Here is a 15,060-nt window from a genome sequence, read left to right on the forward strand (position 1 = left end):
CAGAAGAAAGCTTAACAATATGGATAAAAGATGCAGATTCTTTTACGTATAAAGAAAAGCACATATGTCCCTAAAGATGAAGCCCAAATGTATTTAACAATATAAACTGTTTACTGTTTAACTGTTAAGTAGCTTTTCTCCTTGCACTGTTCCTTGTTAACAGTAGTTAAGCACAACTGAAAAGAAACCATTCTTTCCAGTCAGATCTTCTATTATTTAGCTTTCTATTATAAACCTGATTTAATGAAAGCATTATCATTTATTATAGTATTGTAAAGAAATATAAAAGCTATTTAAACCCCTAAAACGAATTTAATACATACCCCAAATTTGGAATCCTTTCAGCCATCCCCGTTATGCTAGAAATAAGATTACAATGAGAAATCATGACACCTTTTGGGACTCCTGTAGAACCACTTGTATACATAATAACTGCAATGTCTGATGATACTGGTTTCAACTTCTGTTTGGAAGATGCTTTACAAAAAGAAAAGGTACAACATAAATATTCATTAGATAAAAATATTTTTAAATTGTCCCCAAACATACACATTCTAATAGATATAACCAATTTCCTTTTCTTGACAAAGCAACAGCCAACACATCCATAGTCTTGTAAGCTTTCAGCAGTCATACTAGAATAAAAAAATGTCTATGGAGATTCTCAATCATCTAGATCATGGTTGTCCCAAAGATGCTTTTTCAAAAGGCAACCGGACTTTCTTGCTTTTTTCTCTTGAAGACCTTTCAATCAGAACTGAAGAAGCTTCTTAGATGAGAAGTGAATTATCCTCGGGGGAGGGGGGGAGTCCAGTTGCCTTTTGAAATAGCACACTAAAACTAGAATAAAAACTGTTTCCATGATATATTTTTTTAAAAAAATAAATAAATATACTTTATTAAATTTCTGAAAAAATATAAATTTTTTTTTAAAAGAAAAGGGAATTAAAAAGGAAAAAATAGGGAAGGGGCAGGTGCAAAAGTGGAAAGGAAAAAAGAAAAAGGATTACTTCCAACTTTTTTTATATAGTTAAAATATAAAATACATTTAGATCAATTAACCTTTTGATCTAACAGCTTGGCCTTATTGCCATGCGCTCAAAAGCCTGATTGGGCTTATTATCAGGGGATGTCTTATTTTGGGGGGAAAAGAGTATAATTAGAAAGAATTTTTTACAAGTTGATATTTAATAACTGATAAATTTTCAAATATATATAATGGTGTGTCAAAGATATGCTGGAAATATAAGAACTCTGAAGACACCTTTTATCACCTTTGCAAGAGTAAGTAAGAAGTAAGAAGGCTAAGAATTATTGGGATCATGTATGTAGTTTAATTCAGAGAATTTTTAAAATAAATATACAATAAAAACTGTAGGTATTTCTTTTAGGTGTGATGGATGTGATTGAGGAAAAAACATGAGATTTTATTTTTATATATGATAACTGCAGCAAGACTTTTGTATGCACAAAGATGGAAATATTTATAGATTCCCACAATGAATGGATAGTAAAGTTAATGGAACTGGTTGAGATGGTGAAATCAACTATCTTTATTGAAGAAAAGATTTTGTCTAGTTTCGTTTCTACGTGGATGCTACTTTGATTTTTTTTTTTTTTTTTTGCTAAAACCCAAAATAAATACTATGTTGTTTATTTCTTTCTTGTGCTTTTCTTTTAAGTTTTCCTCTCTGATATCAACAAAAAGAATTAAGTATATTTGTTTTAGGTTTACTGCACTTTTGTAGAGGAGCTTGATAAATAAGTGTTAGCCACATGTTCTTAGGAAAAGATGTAGACACTTTAAGGAGCTGCTAACAGAAGCTACATGTATGCCCAAGCATGCTCTGTTAGTGCATTGTTTTCCTTCAGATCAAACTTATCATATATCTTGGCCTCCACTAGTAGGCATCTGTGGACCTATTTCTGAAGGGAGCCTCAAGAAATCTGGTATCAACACTCCTATTGCTGAAGCTGAATTCATGCTCCCTGTTCAAGGAACTGAATTCAACTGATAGCTTCTTTTAAAGAATTGGCATGATATAACAATTTTTAAAAATATATAATGATTGTTTGGATACACTCTACAATGAAGCTTTAACCCAAAACATATTCATTTTAATTATTATTCTCTCTTGGTTCCTCCCTCTCCCAAGGAACACACACAGCTGTTTTACATTTTAGTCAGAACATAAGTCCTACTAGTCCAATATTGACAGCATTCAACAGCAATAGTTTTCCAGGATTCAAATAGCTTTATTTGGAAATACACCAAAGACTTTTTGTTCAATCTCTGTTTGCCTTTTCTATTCCATCACCATAAGAAAAAAAAAATCAATTGATTGAACAGTACATACTATTTTCTGTTTTTTCTCCAATAGCTTGAACAGATGACATAGTTTGAACAATAATACGTTTCGGAAAATCAGACCATGATGTTGGCTTGCCATCCACAGTAATAATGTGACGTAGTAGAGGAATCTGAGAAACAATATACTATAGAGAAGAAACATATATAGTGCTTAGAATCTTCACAGTGCATAGACTTTTAAAAATCTGCTATATTAAGCTATAATCAGCTTAAGAGTAAGTAAACTATAATCAGCTTAAGATCAAGTAACATACATTAAAATATATAATCACATCTACTTCAGTGCATTCTACTGATGACACCTTCTTTGATAGACATCTTTAAAAACATTTGGCAGCATATTATCTGTTTTGATATATAGCAGATTATTCAAAGATACATACTGGGTATCAGATTTTTGGCCCATGAAGCTAATATTCAAAAAAGATGTTAACAGTCCTTTTATGGGAAAATCCTCAGATATGACATGATTTTTCCATGCTTTGTTCCACTGGGTACAAACAGATAATAACCCATTTTGTCATTTTTAAAATTTACCAGCCTTTCCTTCCTTTCCATTTTAAGTTGCTTACACTGTAGGAATGATTAATGGACATAACACAGCATTTATAAGATAGCTGCTCAAAGTTGCCTGCACTCTTCCTTTGCATGTAAGTTATACAGTATATATTATGAACATCAGGTCTATGCGGCACTTATGACGCAAAGGCAAAAAGATGCTTTGGACTACACAGGGTTGTTCGTGTATAATCTCTTTGCCACTCCTTCAAGTAGCTGAATCTTTTCCAGGGATCACACAGCTGCCTTCTATAATTGCAGCACAACCCTGGAAAAATGGAATTAGATTTCAGGAGTTGCAGAGAGGTCCTAACAATAGCAGAGCACCTTTCTGCCTTCAACTCTGAAATGCTGTGCAGCCCTAGTTAATATGAAATGGCTATCAAGAACAATAGATAGGTACAGCATGCTGTGTCATTCATATAAACTGCACTGTACCAAGTAGAAATAACCCTTTTAAAGAGGTAAATATACTTAAGTCATCTAGGAATGCAAAAGATTATGCTGACACATTTCAGTAGGCCCTTGTTTGCTCTAGGATACATATTTTTAAAAAAAAACACAATGGACTGGATTCATATAAACTGTTAAGCCATAAAATATAGTTTACAGACTGTTGTTGGGTTTCTATAACATGCTAAATTAAAACAAAATAATTATACTATTCTTTAGCATGATACATAAACACATCTAAATATCAGAATTATTTAAGCATTAATTTAGGACCACAGAAATTATTAATCAACTTTTCCTGCATATGAGCCATCCATGTTTTTGTATTTGTGTTATTTTATAAGAAAACAAAATCTCTAGAAAGCAGAAAAGAAGAAAGATGTTATATTATTATTTATTTAAGTTTTATGGCTTCCCACTCCAGAAGACTCTGGATGTTTTACAACAAATTTAAAATGTTCAAAAAGTTTAGTAAGAATACATAACAACCTGGAGTACAAAGCAATATAACAATAAAAAACACAAAACAACAGAATCCACAAACACTCTGACCCGACACCTAATAAACCATAAGTAACATTTTCCTCCACAATATTAAAGGGATAAAAGAATTTGATATACCTGAGGACTATATTTACCTTCAATTTTGTTTCTATCAGTTCCTTGCTTGTAATAATGGTTGTCACCTCAGTTTCATTTAATCCATGCACTATTGCAGGACCTCCCAGAGTAGCATAAAGTGTGACAACTAGTGATAAAGGGGAAAGAAACAATACATTTCCTATTGCCAATATTCAGAATATATTAAACATGTATGACATAGTATAAATACGAACACAGTGTAACAGTGATTTAAATTCAATATTTTCAACTGCAAAAACTTTAGAAATTCAGGAATTGAGTCCAAAATTTTCATTACTAAGGACGATAGTTAAGTGAATTCTGCCCCATATTATGACTTTTTTTGCCACAGTTGTTAAATGAATCACTGCAGCTACACTTAGTAAGAAGGTTGTTAAGTGTTTCTGGCTTCTGGCTTCATTACAGATATAAATCAAATACTATCTATAATGATGGAAACTATTATCTTTCTTATTGTGCTATCAATTGCTTTGCCAATAGCACTACCAATGCAGGTCATCTCCAGACAACCATTCATTTATTTCCAAGAACATGGGTATAAAGAATGTTAGAAGAACAGTAGTTTTCAAAAGTCACTTGTTCTAGGGTAATGATAAAACTATTTACTTTGGAAACAAGGAGCTGGGGCAAAAAGTATATTTTGTACAGAATACAATTCCAAATTGTTTCAAAGCACATTCACATTTCTTTAATTTGGTAGGAAAAAGTACAAAAATGTTAGTTTCCATGTGCTGCTTGTGCTTATTCCAGTGACCCCTATTATGAAACATAAGACTTTCCTAGCCAGCTCTCAGCAAGCTATAGCAAAAAAAAAAAAAAAAAAAAAAAAAAAAAAACCCAACCAATCTCCTAAGTAACTGTATAAACACTGAAAAATGGTGATGAATGGACTAAAAATAATCAGTGGATAACAAAATCAAGTCCATGGCCCAGTGAAGTTATGGAACAAGAGGCAAGATAAGTTATATCAGTTGCAATCCAAATTTTTGAAGAGTCTGGTCTACTGAGTTGCTACTGCCTATAAGCCTTTTTATGCACACGTCACAAATAAAAGTAACAAGGAATTATACCTGTAAAAGCCATTAGGTTAATATTTGTTGCTTTCTAGCAGTGATTCAGGTTAAAAAGAAAACGAATGGAAAAGCTATGCATAGCATCAGAAGAGAGGTATTTAAGGTTGCTTCCCAGTTGCGACAGCAAAATTTATTTTGCTCAATGTTGCTCTAAAGTTGTCTGCAGAAATATATAGTCAGGTTGGCTGTCAACAACTAAATGGATATCAATCTTGAAATTATAAGAATAAATGCAATTCTCAACTTTATAGCACAACAGCGACCAAAAAAAATCATTGTTAAATCTTTTTTACCATGGTCATAAAGAAAGCCACCTATGATCATTAAATAAGATATTACGTGACTGCAACGTCAATGGGGAAGCCGACAGGTAGTAGTTGCAACCTTCTGTCGGCATCCCCATTAACTTTACTTGTCGGAAGCCAACTTGGAATGTTACAAATAGTAATCATGTCACTGTAGGACATTGCAGCTGCATAAGTGCAAACCAGCTGCCGTATGCCTAGATGATGAGTACATGGGAACGCTGCAACAATTGTAAGAATAAGGGGCAGCTGTCAGTCACTTTTTTCAGTACCATCGTAACTTTGAATGGCCACTAAATGATGGTCACAAGTGAAGGACAACCTGTACATGTTTAAAAAGGAAATGAATGGAGAGTGTGAATGCTATATTTCCATTTATTATAAGGTTTGACAATTTGCCTATCTTCAAAGAATAAAACAAATATTTTGTACAGTAACACAATTCTCAAACAAAATTCAGTACCAGGATCCAATCAGGCTTGATCCCCAGGACCAGAGCTTTTTCAATACCGATGCGTACATAATTCTCTCAAAATATCAAGGTAGGTTTAAAAATATGATACTATTTTTGTGCTATTTTATGCTAAAAATAAGCTAGGATTTAAAAAATTAGCAACTAAAAACATTGTAATAAGTAAATTTATTGTGCAAACTTAAATAAATTTTAATTCATTGTATTTCACTGGTCAACTCTGACTTTAAAAAGATGTCTACGTGAAAAGTGTACGGAAATGCTTCCATCTGCCAGCAAATAAGTCAGCCAAGTTCATTAATTTGGGATCACCAAATGCTGCGTCATGCTGTGAGCTGAAGCACGTCTCAGGAACTTCAAATGTCCAGTTAAATACTATCTCTCTTGTTATCCTATTCAAATCATAATTGCAAACATTTCTATACCAGATGTTTCATTGTTTCAGTACATTATCACACTGTAAATAGAACCCTCTTTTTGAAAAGCTACATTTACTGAAGACAGAGAAACCTACCAAATTTTCTCTTAAGAAATATATAACATTATTAAAATACTTTGATTTCTTTCTTAGCTGTCATTTCCTTATTAACTCTCTTGAGGATTTTCTTTATAGCCGACACTGAGTCAACACAGTAACTTCCAATGTAACTCACTATATGGTCTGCAGTGTCCCTGAACAAATATACTAGGCTAGTTCAAACACAATATTAATTTCCAAATAAAGGGAATAATTATGTTTCAATTCCTAACTTGTAATGAAATGTGTGGATGACCTTGGGGATAAGATCAAAGTTATGCTGCCTAGGAAACAATTTAATGGTCAGAGAAAGAAATTAAGGAAGGACTTACCCTGACAGTTCAAGCAGTTATAGATGGAGGTGGGAAGTTTATACTTTCAGACTTGCAAGATTTTGTTAATGTAGCCTTACATTAAGTGGAATTAGTTCATCTAGTTGTATTTCTTGTCTGATTTACCCGGGAGGACTGGCATAACTTCAGTTCTCTCTCCTGAGTCAAAATCCTAAGCAAACTAAGTATTTTTTTTATTCACGTACTAGCTGGACGCCCATGCTTCGCTACAAAACTATTCTGTCTGGAACAGGTCAGAGTAAACAAGTCTTTTTCTTGTCTGTTTGAGATTACAAGTTTACTGTAATCTCTGTCCATACTTCACAACTGACCTATTTAGATGGAGTTCTACTACAAAAATATTACTGTGGGTGAGAATGTTATTCTGTACTAAGATACATTACAATCAAACTACCTTATTCCTCTTTAATTCAACATGTGAAAAGTCCAATTTTTTGCTATTCAAACACAGATTAAATCAGTTTACTTAGTTAAACCACAGTTGCAACTACAAGCTTCTAAATTATAAGAACCTTCATAAACAAATTAAAAATACCATGTCCAGAGCTGAAAATTATGTGTTTATGTGTGTCTTTTACTCAATCTTGACTCCAGGTGACTAACAGACAAATCCACACAGTTGTGTTGGAAATTCTTTTGGCTGAGAGAAAAACTAGCCCAAAATCACTCAGCTGGCTCCTGGGCTCCTGGGAGATCTTTAGGAAGATCTCCCAGCATGTAGTTCAGTATCTTTCACCATTACACCAAACTATTCTCACAGTCAAATTACTGTATTGTATCCTTATTCCAAATTAATCAGGATTTAGTAAATATTATTACCACAGAAGTGGGCAGAAGACTGCAGTCTTAAACCGTGTAGGACCCTGACAAAGAGAACAGCATTCCAGAAAGTATGTATGGGAATAAGGGGGAAGTGGTATCTGTTTCTTCATAAATAAGGGGGAAGTGATATCTGTTTCTTGAGTTTCTTTTGAACTCAAAGACTCCTTTAAAGGCTTACTCTACTTTCCAGAATTCTTGATGCCATATAACCCAGTGCTGCTCCAAGGTTGCCTATCTGTTAATTAGATAATTGGAATGACTGTAAAAATGGAACTGGGATATTTCAATGATTATCATTCAACCAACCTCATTTTTCTCCTCATTATTTTTTTTTTCCTGCTTTCTTTATATAGCGCCAGATTCTGGAAGAACAGTAGATTAAAAACAAAAAGCTCTTTATTTTTCTTTTTGCTAAAAAATAATAATAATCAGAATTCAGAAAAGAAATTGCAAAAAGGCTAACTAGATTTCCTTTATTTCCCTAAAAACTTATCTTCCTAAATAATAATAACTATGACTATTTGCCAGCAATGTTACAGATGCAGGCCAATCCTTCGATAGTATTCTAGGTAGGTTCAAACTATGACTCCCAGAATTCCCAGATGAGTATTTCTCCAAATTGTAGATTCTCTTTGAATGGCGGGATAATTAAGTTAAACAAGCATACACACAGAGGCACAGAAGAAAAACATCAAAGACTACTATACACATACTTACGTTGGAAGTTGTTCATGAAGCAAGCTTGTGCTACAATCATCCATTCTGCTCTAGTTTCACAGAAGATGGCAATGTTGGTCTTTGGTTTTTGGCCCAGCATTATTAATCCATCACCAAATGCTTTAGCTTTTTTAAAAACGTCATCATATGACAGCCAGTTATATTCTCCAAGTACCACCTGAAAAAAATTATCAACATTTTAAATGTAGAAACTACACACACAGACACATACAAATATGTTCTGTAATTATGTATCCTGTGCCCTGTGCTCTTCTTCTTGCCTTTTAGTCATCCTCCTTTGTTTTTTCTTCTTTATCAATATTTAAATCTAGGGGGTAAAATTTACCTTTGTTGAAAATGCACCAGAAAGCAACTTATACAATTAAAACTGTTCATATAATTTATATTTATATATTTATATATATATGAGCTAATCAATTGGACATCCCCTTATTTATCTTTTGAGTAAGATATTTTTGCCTTCCAACTATGAAATATGAAAATGATATATATTATCTATATGGACTGCTTAAAAACAGCAAATATTTAGTAACACTGCCAGTCCATTTCTAAAAGTGTAGCACACACTTCACTGACACAATCCAGCATACTATAGCTATATGATCCATAAGTTCTATTTGAGTTACATAATACAATTTTTATATATTTTAAATCTATCACACAGCCAGTTCTCTGTGCAGTTTTCTTCAGAAGATATATTGTACCTAACTGCAGTAAATAAGAGATAGAGAAAATCTCTAATTTTGCCATTTGTTCAGATTTTTCTAATCTAGAAACGGTATGACCCTCGCCATTTCAATGTTGCCGTTTCAAAGAAATCAAAAAGCATGCATTATTAATAAAGGTAATTTAGATATAAAATTAAAAAGATTGTTCAATATTTAAGATTTAAACAGGTTGTTTCAAATGTAAAAACTGATTACAAATTTGATTTTTAAACCACTTCTCGTTTTGGCATCTATTTTTCCAGCTAAGGAAACTAAGGTTACTGGACCGATTGCACAAGATAATTGCATTGCTGGTTTATATCCAGGCACAGCCCTTGTTATCTACCCTTTAAATTTGTTCTTCTTCTTTTAGTATCACAATACCAACTGAGAGAGAGGCAGCTAAGCATAACAGAGACAATCAGCTTTTAAATGTGGTATTTAGTATGTTGGTCTAATACATGCATGCACATGTATATACATATAAAAAACAGCAATCCATTCTATACTCTTAAGGTTTTGAAAAGGATAAAGAGATAAACTGCGCCCTCTAGTGTGTGCTACTTGCTATATCATTTAGATTAATAGTAATTGAATTAAATATCATTTAAGCAGTATTATTCATTTACAAACAATAAACTTATTCGCAGTAACATTTAAATTTACTGTCAGATCAATATATTGGCACAAAGTCCAATTTTATTCAGATAGCTTTGTTTTTAATCCATATCAGAAGCACATTGTTTTAAAATTCCTCAACACAATTTTAAAACCATTGAATCATAAAACTGGACATAATATATAAACATACAGTATGTTTATATGGAGCATTCTTCCTAATGAGGCACATCTGAAGCCTACTTTATTATCTTCCTTAAAGCAGAAAAATATGTTTTTATTCCTTCATAGACTTTCTCATGTATTGTTAACTTCTTAATTTTACATCTATTCTAACATATTAATTTTAATTTTAATATTTATCTTAAAATTAGTTATAAAACATAAGTTAAACATAAAGCAAGCACAAGTTAGCTATAAAATGTATGTTTTTTAATTAGTTACAAATGATAAGTTATAACTAACTTATTTTATAACTAACTTGTAAATAACTATAAAACATAAGTTATTTAACTAACTTGCTCACTAGGCTTTTTAATACCTTAGGCATGAAACCTGGCTTGGTGACTTTGCACCAGTTACTCTGTCTCAGCCCAGGCCACCTCACAGAGTTGTTGTTGTGGGGAAAATAGGCGGAAAGAGTATTAAGCATGTTTTCCACCTTGTTTTGTAAAAAATAAATGTAGTATAATAAATAATTAAACAAAACAAATAAAATGTACCCTTGTTTATATGGCTGTCTTAAATACTACCATTCAAAGGGAGACTCATCCTATTTCCAGAGCTTGTAAGATCTTTCTTGCTAAGGTTATTTCTCAGTTTATTTATGGTGTCCACATGTGCACATTTTAATACCTTAAAAGCTGCTGGCCAGTCCATGTTTATGAGTTATCATTGAAACTTCAAATTGCATCAAAAAGGTACCTCACAATTTAGCACAGGTCCTGGTTTTATGGCGGCCAGAGCCTCTATCATGAAATTCTATTTACTCTTTTTTCCTTGTGGGTCTGGTTCCACTAGTTTTCAGACACCACCTTAAATCAGACTGGTTAATAAGAGCTAATAGCAAACTCACTGGGATGAATACACTATCCCCCACAGTTCCGCAGGGGCATTTTAAAACATATTCAGCAGCAATCCCCAGTGAGGGGATAGCTCTGTGGACTCTCTAAGACACATGCACCTATGCTGCTCTCTATAAAGGGCATCTCAGAAGAAATTCATCTATCCCATTTCCAGTCTTGAGAGTCCACACAAAAGGTAACAAAATATCAAATCCAAATCATACGAACCCAGGAATTCTTCAAGAACACAAAAGTTAAATTGTTGATACATATTTCTTTCTCAAATTGGTCTTAGTGCCAACAAACTGGAGCTAAGAAATGTGACATCAGTTTTTAAAAAGGGATTCACTGGGAATTCAGGGAGTTGCAGGTTGCTCAATTTAAAATCTGTTTCAGAAATTGGTAGAAACGTAATCAAAGAAAAAAGGAAAATCAGCCTTGATTTGGCAAAGGTAAATCCTGCCTCACTAACCTTCTATAGTTGTTTTAGAGTTTCAACAGGCCCATGGATGAAGTTGAACTGCAGGATAATGAGTTCCCAGGTCATAGAGAATAAAACTATAAATATTTCCCCCCCTTCTCATAAAAAAAATAGACACTGTGTACCTTTTTAAAAACTTTTCCAGATGGCTGGATTTCATCTTCTTCTTGTAATATTTCCCTTGTCCCCAAGAGATTCTTGTCCTTAAATTTACTTCGAGCATATCTGAAAGCTTTATCAAGGGTATCGCATCCAGGATATAATACAGATGCTAAGCAATGCAAACTATTAACAGATCTATATGCACTTCCAGGTGTGCTGTTCACTGGTTTTGCTTTAATTTGCTTTGATTTGGTTATGATATATTTTGATCCAGAAAATAAATACCATGGAATAAAAGTTAAAAATGTGTATACCAAAACTCCAAAGTTTATAATATGAAGAAGAAGAGGATTAATATCATGCTTTAACTTCATTGTATCCATCTTTGAAGACTGTAACTTATTCAGAAGAACTTGACAAGTCCTATGTATCACATAAAAACCAATGAAGACCTGAAATAGGAACAAAGTATACTGTCACATAATAATAGCCCTAAGGGTTTAATAAAACAAATATATATTTTATGAAGTGCAATTAAAAGGAAGACAAGGCAAAGCTGTTGTATTTTGTTCCATATTTACTTAATTAAGCTAACATGTCTGATACCCAATATCTCAACCTTTATTAGATATGAGAATTGACAGTATTTACTAAGCCTCAGGAATTTGGTACTAGTTGTAAACTAGTTGACAATTCATGAATGAATTGGATAATTGGGATTAGGCAGTATCCTTACCTGCTTCCATCACATTAATATTCCTTCTCACTTGTTACTAGAAACCATTAACTGACAAACTATGATGAGCACATAGGCTCCAAATAAGACCAATTCTGTTTGGAAGGAAAGATTAAATGATCTTATATTATGATCTGGTTTATTATTTTTGAAATCAACCTATATTGCTACCTTTTTTTACAGTCCTCTAATGAAGATAAGAATTTGTAGACCTTACGCATTATTTATATATAGAGAGAAAGTGAATATATAATTTTTTCTTCATCAATTAAATTTATATAAATTTTCTTAATGTAAATAATGAGAAAAGTTTCTAATCCTCAGATACTGTATTTTTTACTGAATGGATTTTTTTCCTCAACTCTTCCCCCCCCCCCCCACCCTTTGGCATTTTCTTAAGTTTCTTAGTTTTTTCTCCATTCATGTTACCAGAAATACAAGAACTGTATTTCAGATTCAGCAGCTTGGAATACAAAAAGTATTTCAGTGACTTAATTCATATATTGTTTAACCAATAATCATTGTTTTATTGAATGAATCACAGAAGTTGGGCTCATGCAAAATGTGTGAAATCACCTGATGTTATTCATCCAATAGTTAGCAAACCTCAGCTTAGCTTAATGTACAAATTACCGTATTTTTCTGAGTATTAAGACACACCTTTCCTCCCCCCTAAAAGGGGGTGAAAATTTAGGTGCCTCTTATACACCGAATGTAGCCCCGCCCACCCACTGGCCCCCACCTTTGGCCTCTGCCTCGCAGCAGTTACCTTCTTGCAAGCAAACAGCAAGAAAAAACAGCTCCTTTTAGCTTCAGCACAGTCTAAGTAGCACAAGTTGATTGGATCGGCCTCCCGACTCTCAGCTGATTTTCTCTCAGCTGTTTTGCGCAGGGCTCTGCTGCTTGGTGCAAAGAGGTAAATTGCTGGAGCAGATTTTTTTTCCCTTGTGCTAATCAAGCTATGCTAAAAACGAAAATGAAAGTAAAGCAGGCTGTTTGCTGTTTGCTGCAAGGAGACAAAATTGCTCAAAGGCAGAGGCAGAGGCAGATTTCTTTTTCTTTTCCTCACCAAAAAAGGTAGGTGCATCTTATACTCCGGTGCATCTTATACTCCGAAAAATACAGTAAATTGTTACGTTCACCTGAAATCTTAATAAATTACTGCCTGGATCTATCCTGATTAAATTGTTCAACTTGCTTTTTTCTTTTTATACCTAGTTATCAGTCCATAATATATGCTACACAAAATTCCATGTCTTTTTTAAAAAGTCAAAAGAAACAAATGCTCAAATTTGTGACAGATTCAGTATATTTTCAAACATGACAGTGATCTCTATTTTAGAGAAATTACTAGGCTATATCATTATAAACGTCAGAATATATGTTGTAATTATAATTGTCTTAAAATGTGTTAGGATGTTATAGGCACATATACACAAACATTTTTAACAACTGAACAGATGGCGAACATAAATTTAAGGAAAATTTAAAAATATGAATAAAATAAATATGCCTTCTCAGGACCATGGATCCACATACAACTTCTTGTCTTAAGCCAGGAAAACTTTTCATTTTTGAGAAATTATATTAATCACAAAAAACACCACATCTTACTTGTTCACCATGCTTATTAAGCCATACTGTTATATCATTTATCCTTTAAACCTTGGTTAATTTCATTAGAACTTGCATTAATGTTTACTGTGATATCTGCAAGAGAGTGAAAAAAATAGTGCATTAGTAATTGACAATGAATATATAAAAATACATTCAGCTGATGAAAAGTGAATACTCGCTCTTCATAAATAACTGATAGCATAAAAGTAGGTTAAGAAACAGTCTTAAGACCATTATAAAAATTGTAGTTATTTGGGAATGGGTTTTCTTATTAGTAGCATATTCTCACATAGATACCCAGCCTCCAAGTAGCAGATCGCCATTTTTAGAAAGACATGCTAAGCACTTACTATATTGTCTTTGGAGAGCTAGGCAAAGGGTCTTTTTTTCCCCCATCTCAGGTTTTTAAATTAAAAGTAATTTAAATTAAGTCTTTTCCTAAATATTGGCAAGGAGGCAACCATTCTAATGAGGGAAGAGAACTGCTCTGGAGTATGAGCAGTTGAGAAGACTTTTAAATGTGCACAGCTTCCTATTTGGGGAGGGAATCTGGAAGAGAATTCTGGATATTCTCTGCTATAAAGTAAAATGTGATACCATACTGGATTATCTACCTGCATTCTCAAATGTTTCCCACCTTGATTGCCATTTCCATACAGTATTAAACAGCAGAAATGACCTCTAATATGTATTTGTTAACTAAGAAATAGAAAAAATAACAATCCCAATCTTGCTGCCTTTTGCAAAGCTGTGAAGACTAGCTTGTGTGCCCAGGCCTGGGATCTCAAGTGTGTTAAGAGTGCCATTTCCTTGCTGTATCACCATCCATAGTAATAGTTTTGCTTGGTGCCACATATATTTTATTTTGTATTGTTGTAACTGTTTTTATATTTTATTATGTACCATGTAATCACTTGTCGAGATGGACAACTACATAAATCAAATAAATAAATGTGTTCATTTTTTCACTGGATAACCTGATGAAGATAAATTAACCTCAAAGAAAGCACAAAGCGTCAACACAAACCTTAAATGACTTGTCATTGTTACGATTGGTATCAATAGGGAAACAATTTCCAGACACTTCAGCCTCACTTGGTTTGTTCACAAATACTGACTGAGCAAACCTAAAAATAAAAAATGAAAATGAAATAAACAATCAATAAATAACAGAAATAAAAATTTTACCTAAATTGATACAAAATAATATTTACAAAGTTTCCTTAACACTCTAATTACTTTGGATTCCTTTACCTGATTATAACTAACAAGCATAGCAGAGAACTTCATATTAAGATTTTAAAATTAACCTTAATAATTAAGCAAGTTATGAAACTAATTGTAAGTTAATGAATTCTTGGAACAAACACTAAAATCAGGGGATACATTGATTTTCAGTCCACAGATAAAGGGTTGCAATTACCACATGTA

The 15,060-nt window shown here is 33.0% G+C and overlaps 1 protein-coding gene across 3 annotated transcripts in view; it reads right to left on the minus strand.

Annotated features, from left to right (window-relative positions):
* The window catches only part of ACSL3 (acyl-CoA synthetase long chain family member 3), a 50,813-nt gene that overhangs the window by 19,907 nt on the left and 15,846 nt on the right, over positions 1-15,060 (minus strand). For all 3 annotated transcript variants that reach the window (XM_034439412.3, XM_034439411.3, XM_034439413.2), the window contains 7 exons: positions 14,657-14,756; positions 13,627-13,722; positions 11,300-11,728; positions 8,284-8,461; positions 4,021-4,130; positions 2,358-2,496; positions 324-477 (listed from right to left, as the gene is read on the minus strand). In XM_034439412.3, the coding sequence (XP_034295303.1) occupies positions 324-477; positions 2,358-2,496; positions 4,021-4,130; positions 8,284-8,461; positions 11,300-11,659 (941 nt within the window). In that variant the 5' untranslated portion in view covers positions 11,660-11,728; positions 13,627-13,722; positions 14,657-14,756. The remainder of the gene's footprint in view (positions 1-323; positions 478-2,357; positions 2,497-4,020; positions 4,131-8,283; positions 8,462-11,299; positions 11,729-13,626; positions 13,723-14,656; positions 14,757-15,060) is intronic.

This window comes from Pantherophis guttatus, chromosome 6 (genome assembly GCF_059756535.1).
Source record: "Pantherophis guttatus breed Tessera chromosome 6, ASM5975653v1, whole genome shotgun sequence".
Lineage (NCBI taxonomy): Eukaryota > Metazoa > Chordata > Lepidosauria > Squamata > Colubridae > Pantherophis > Pantherophis guttatus.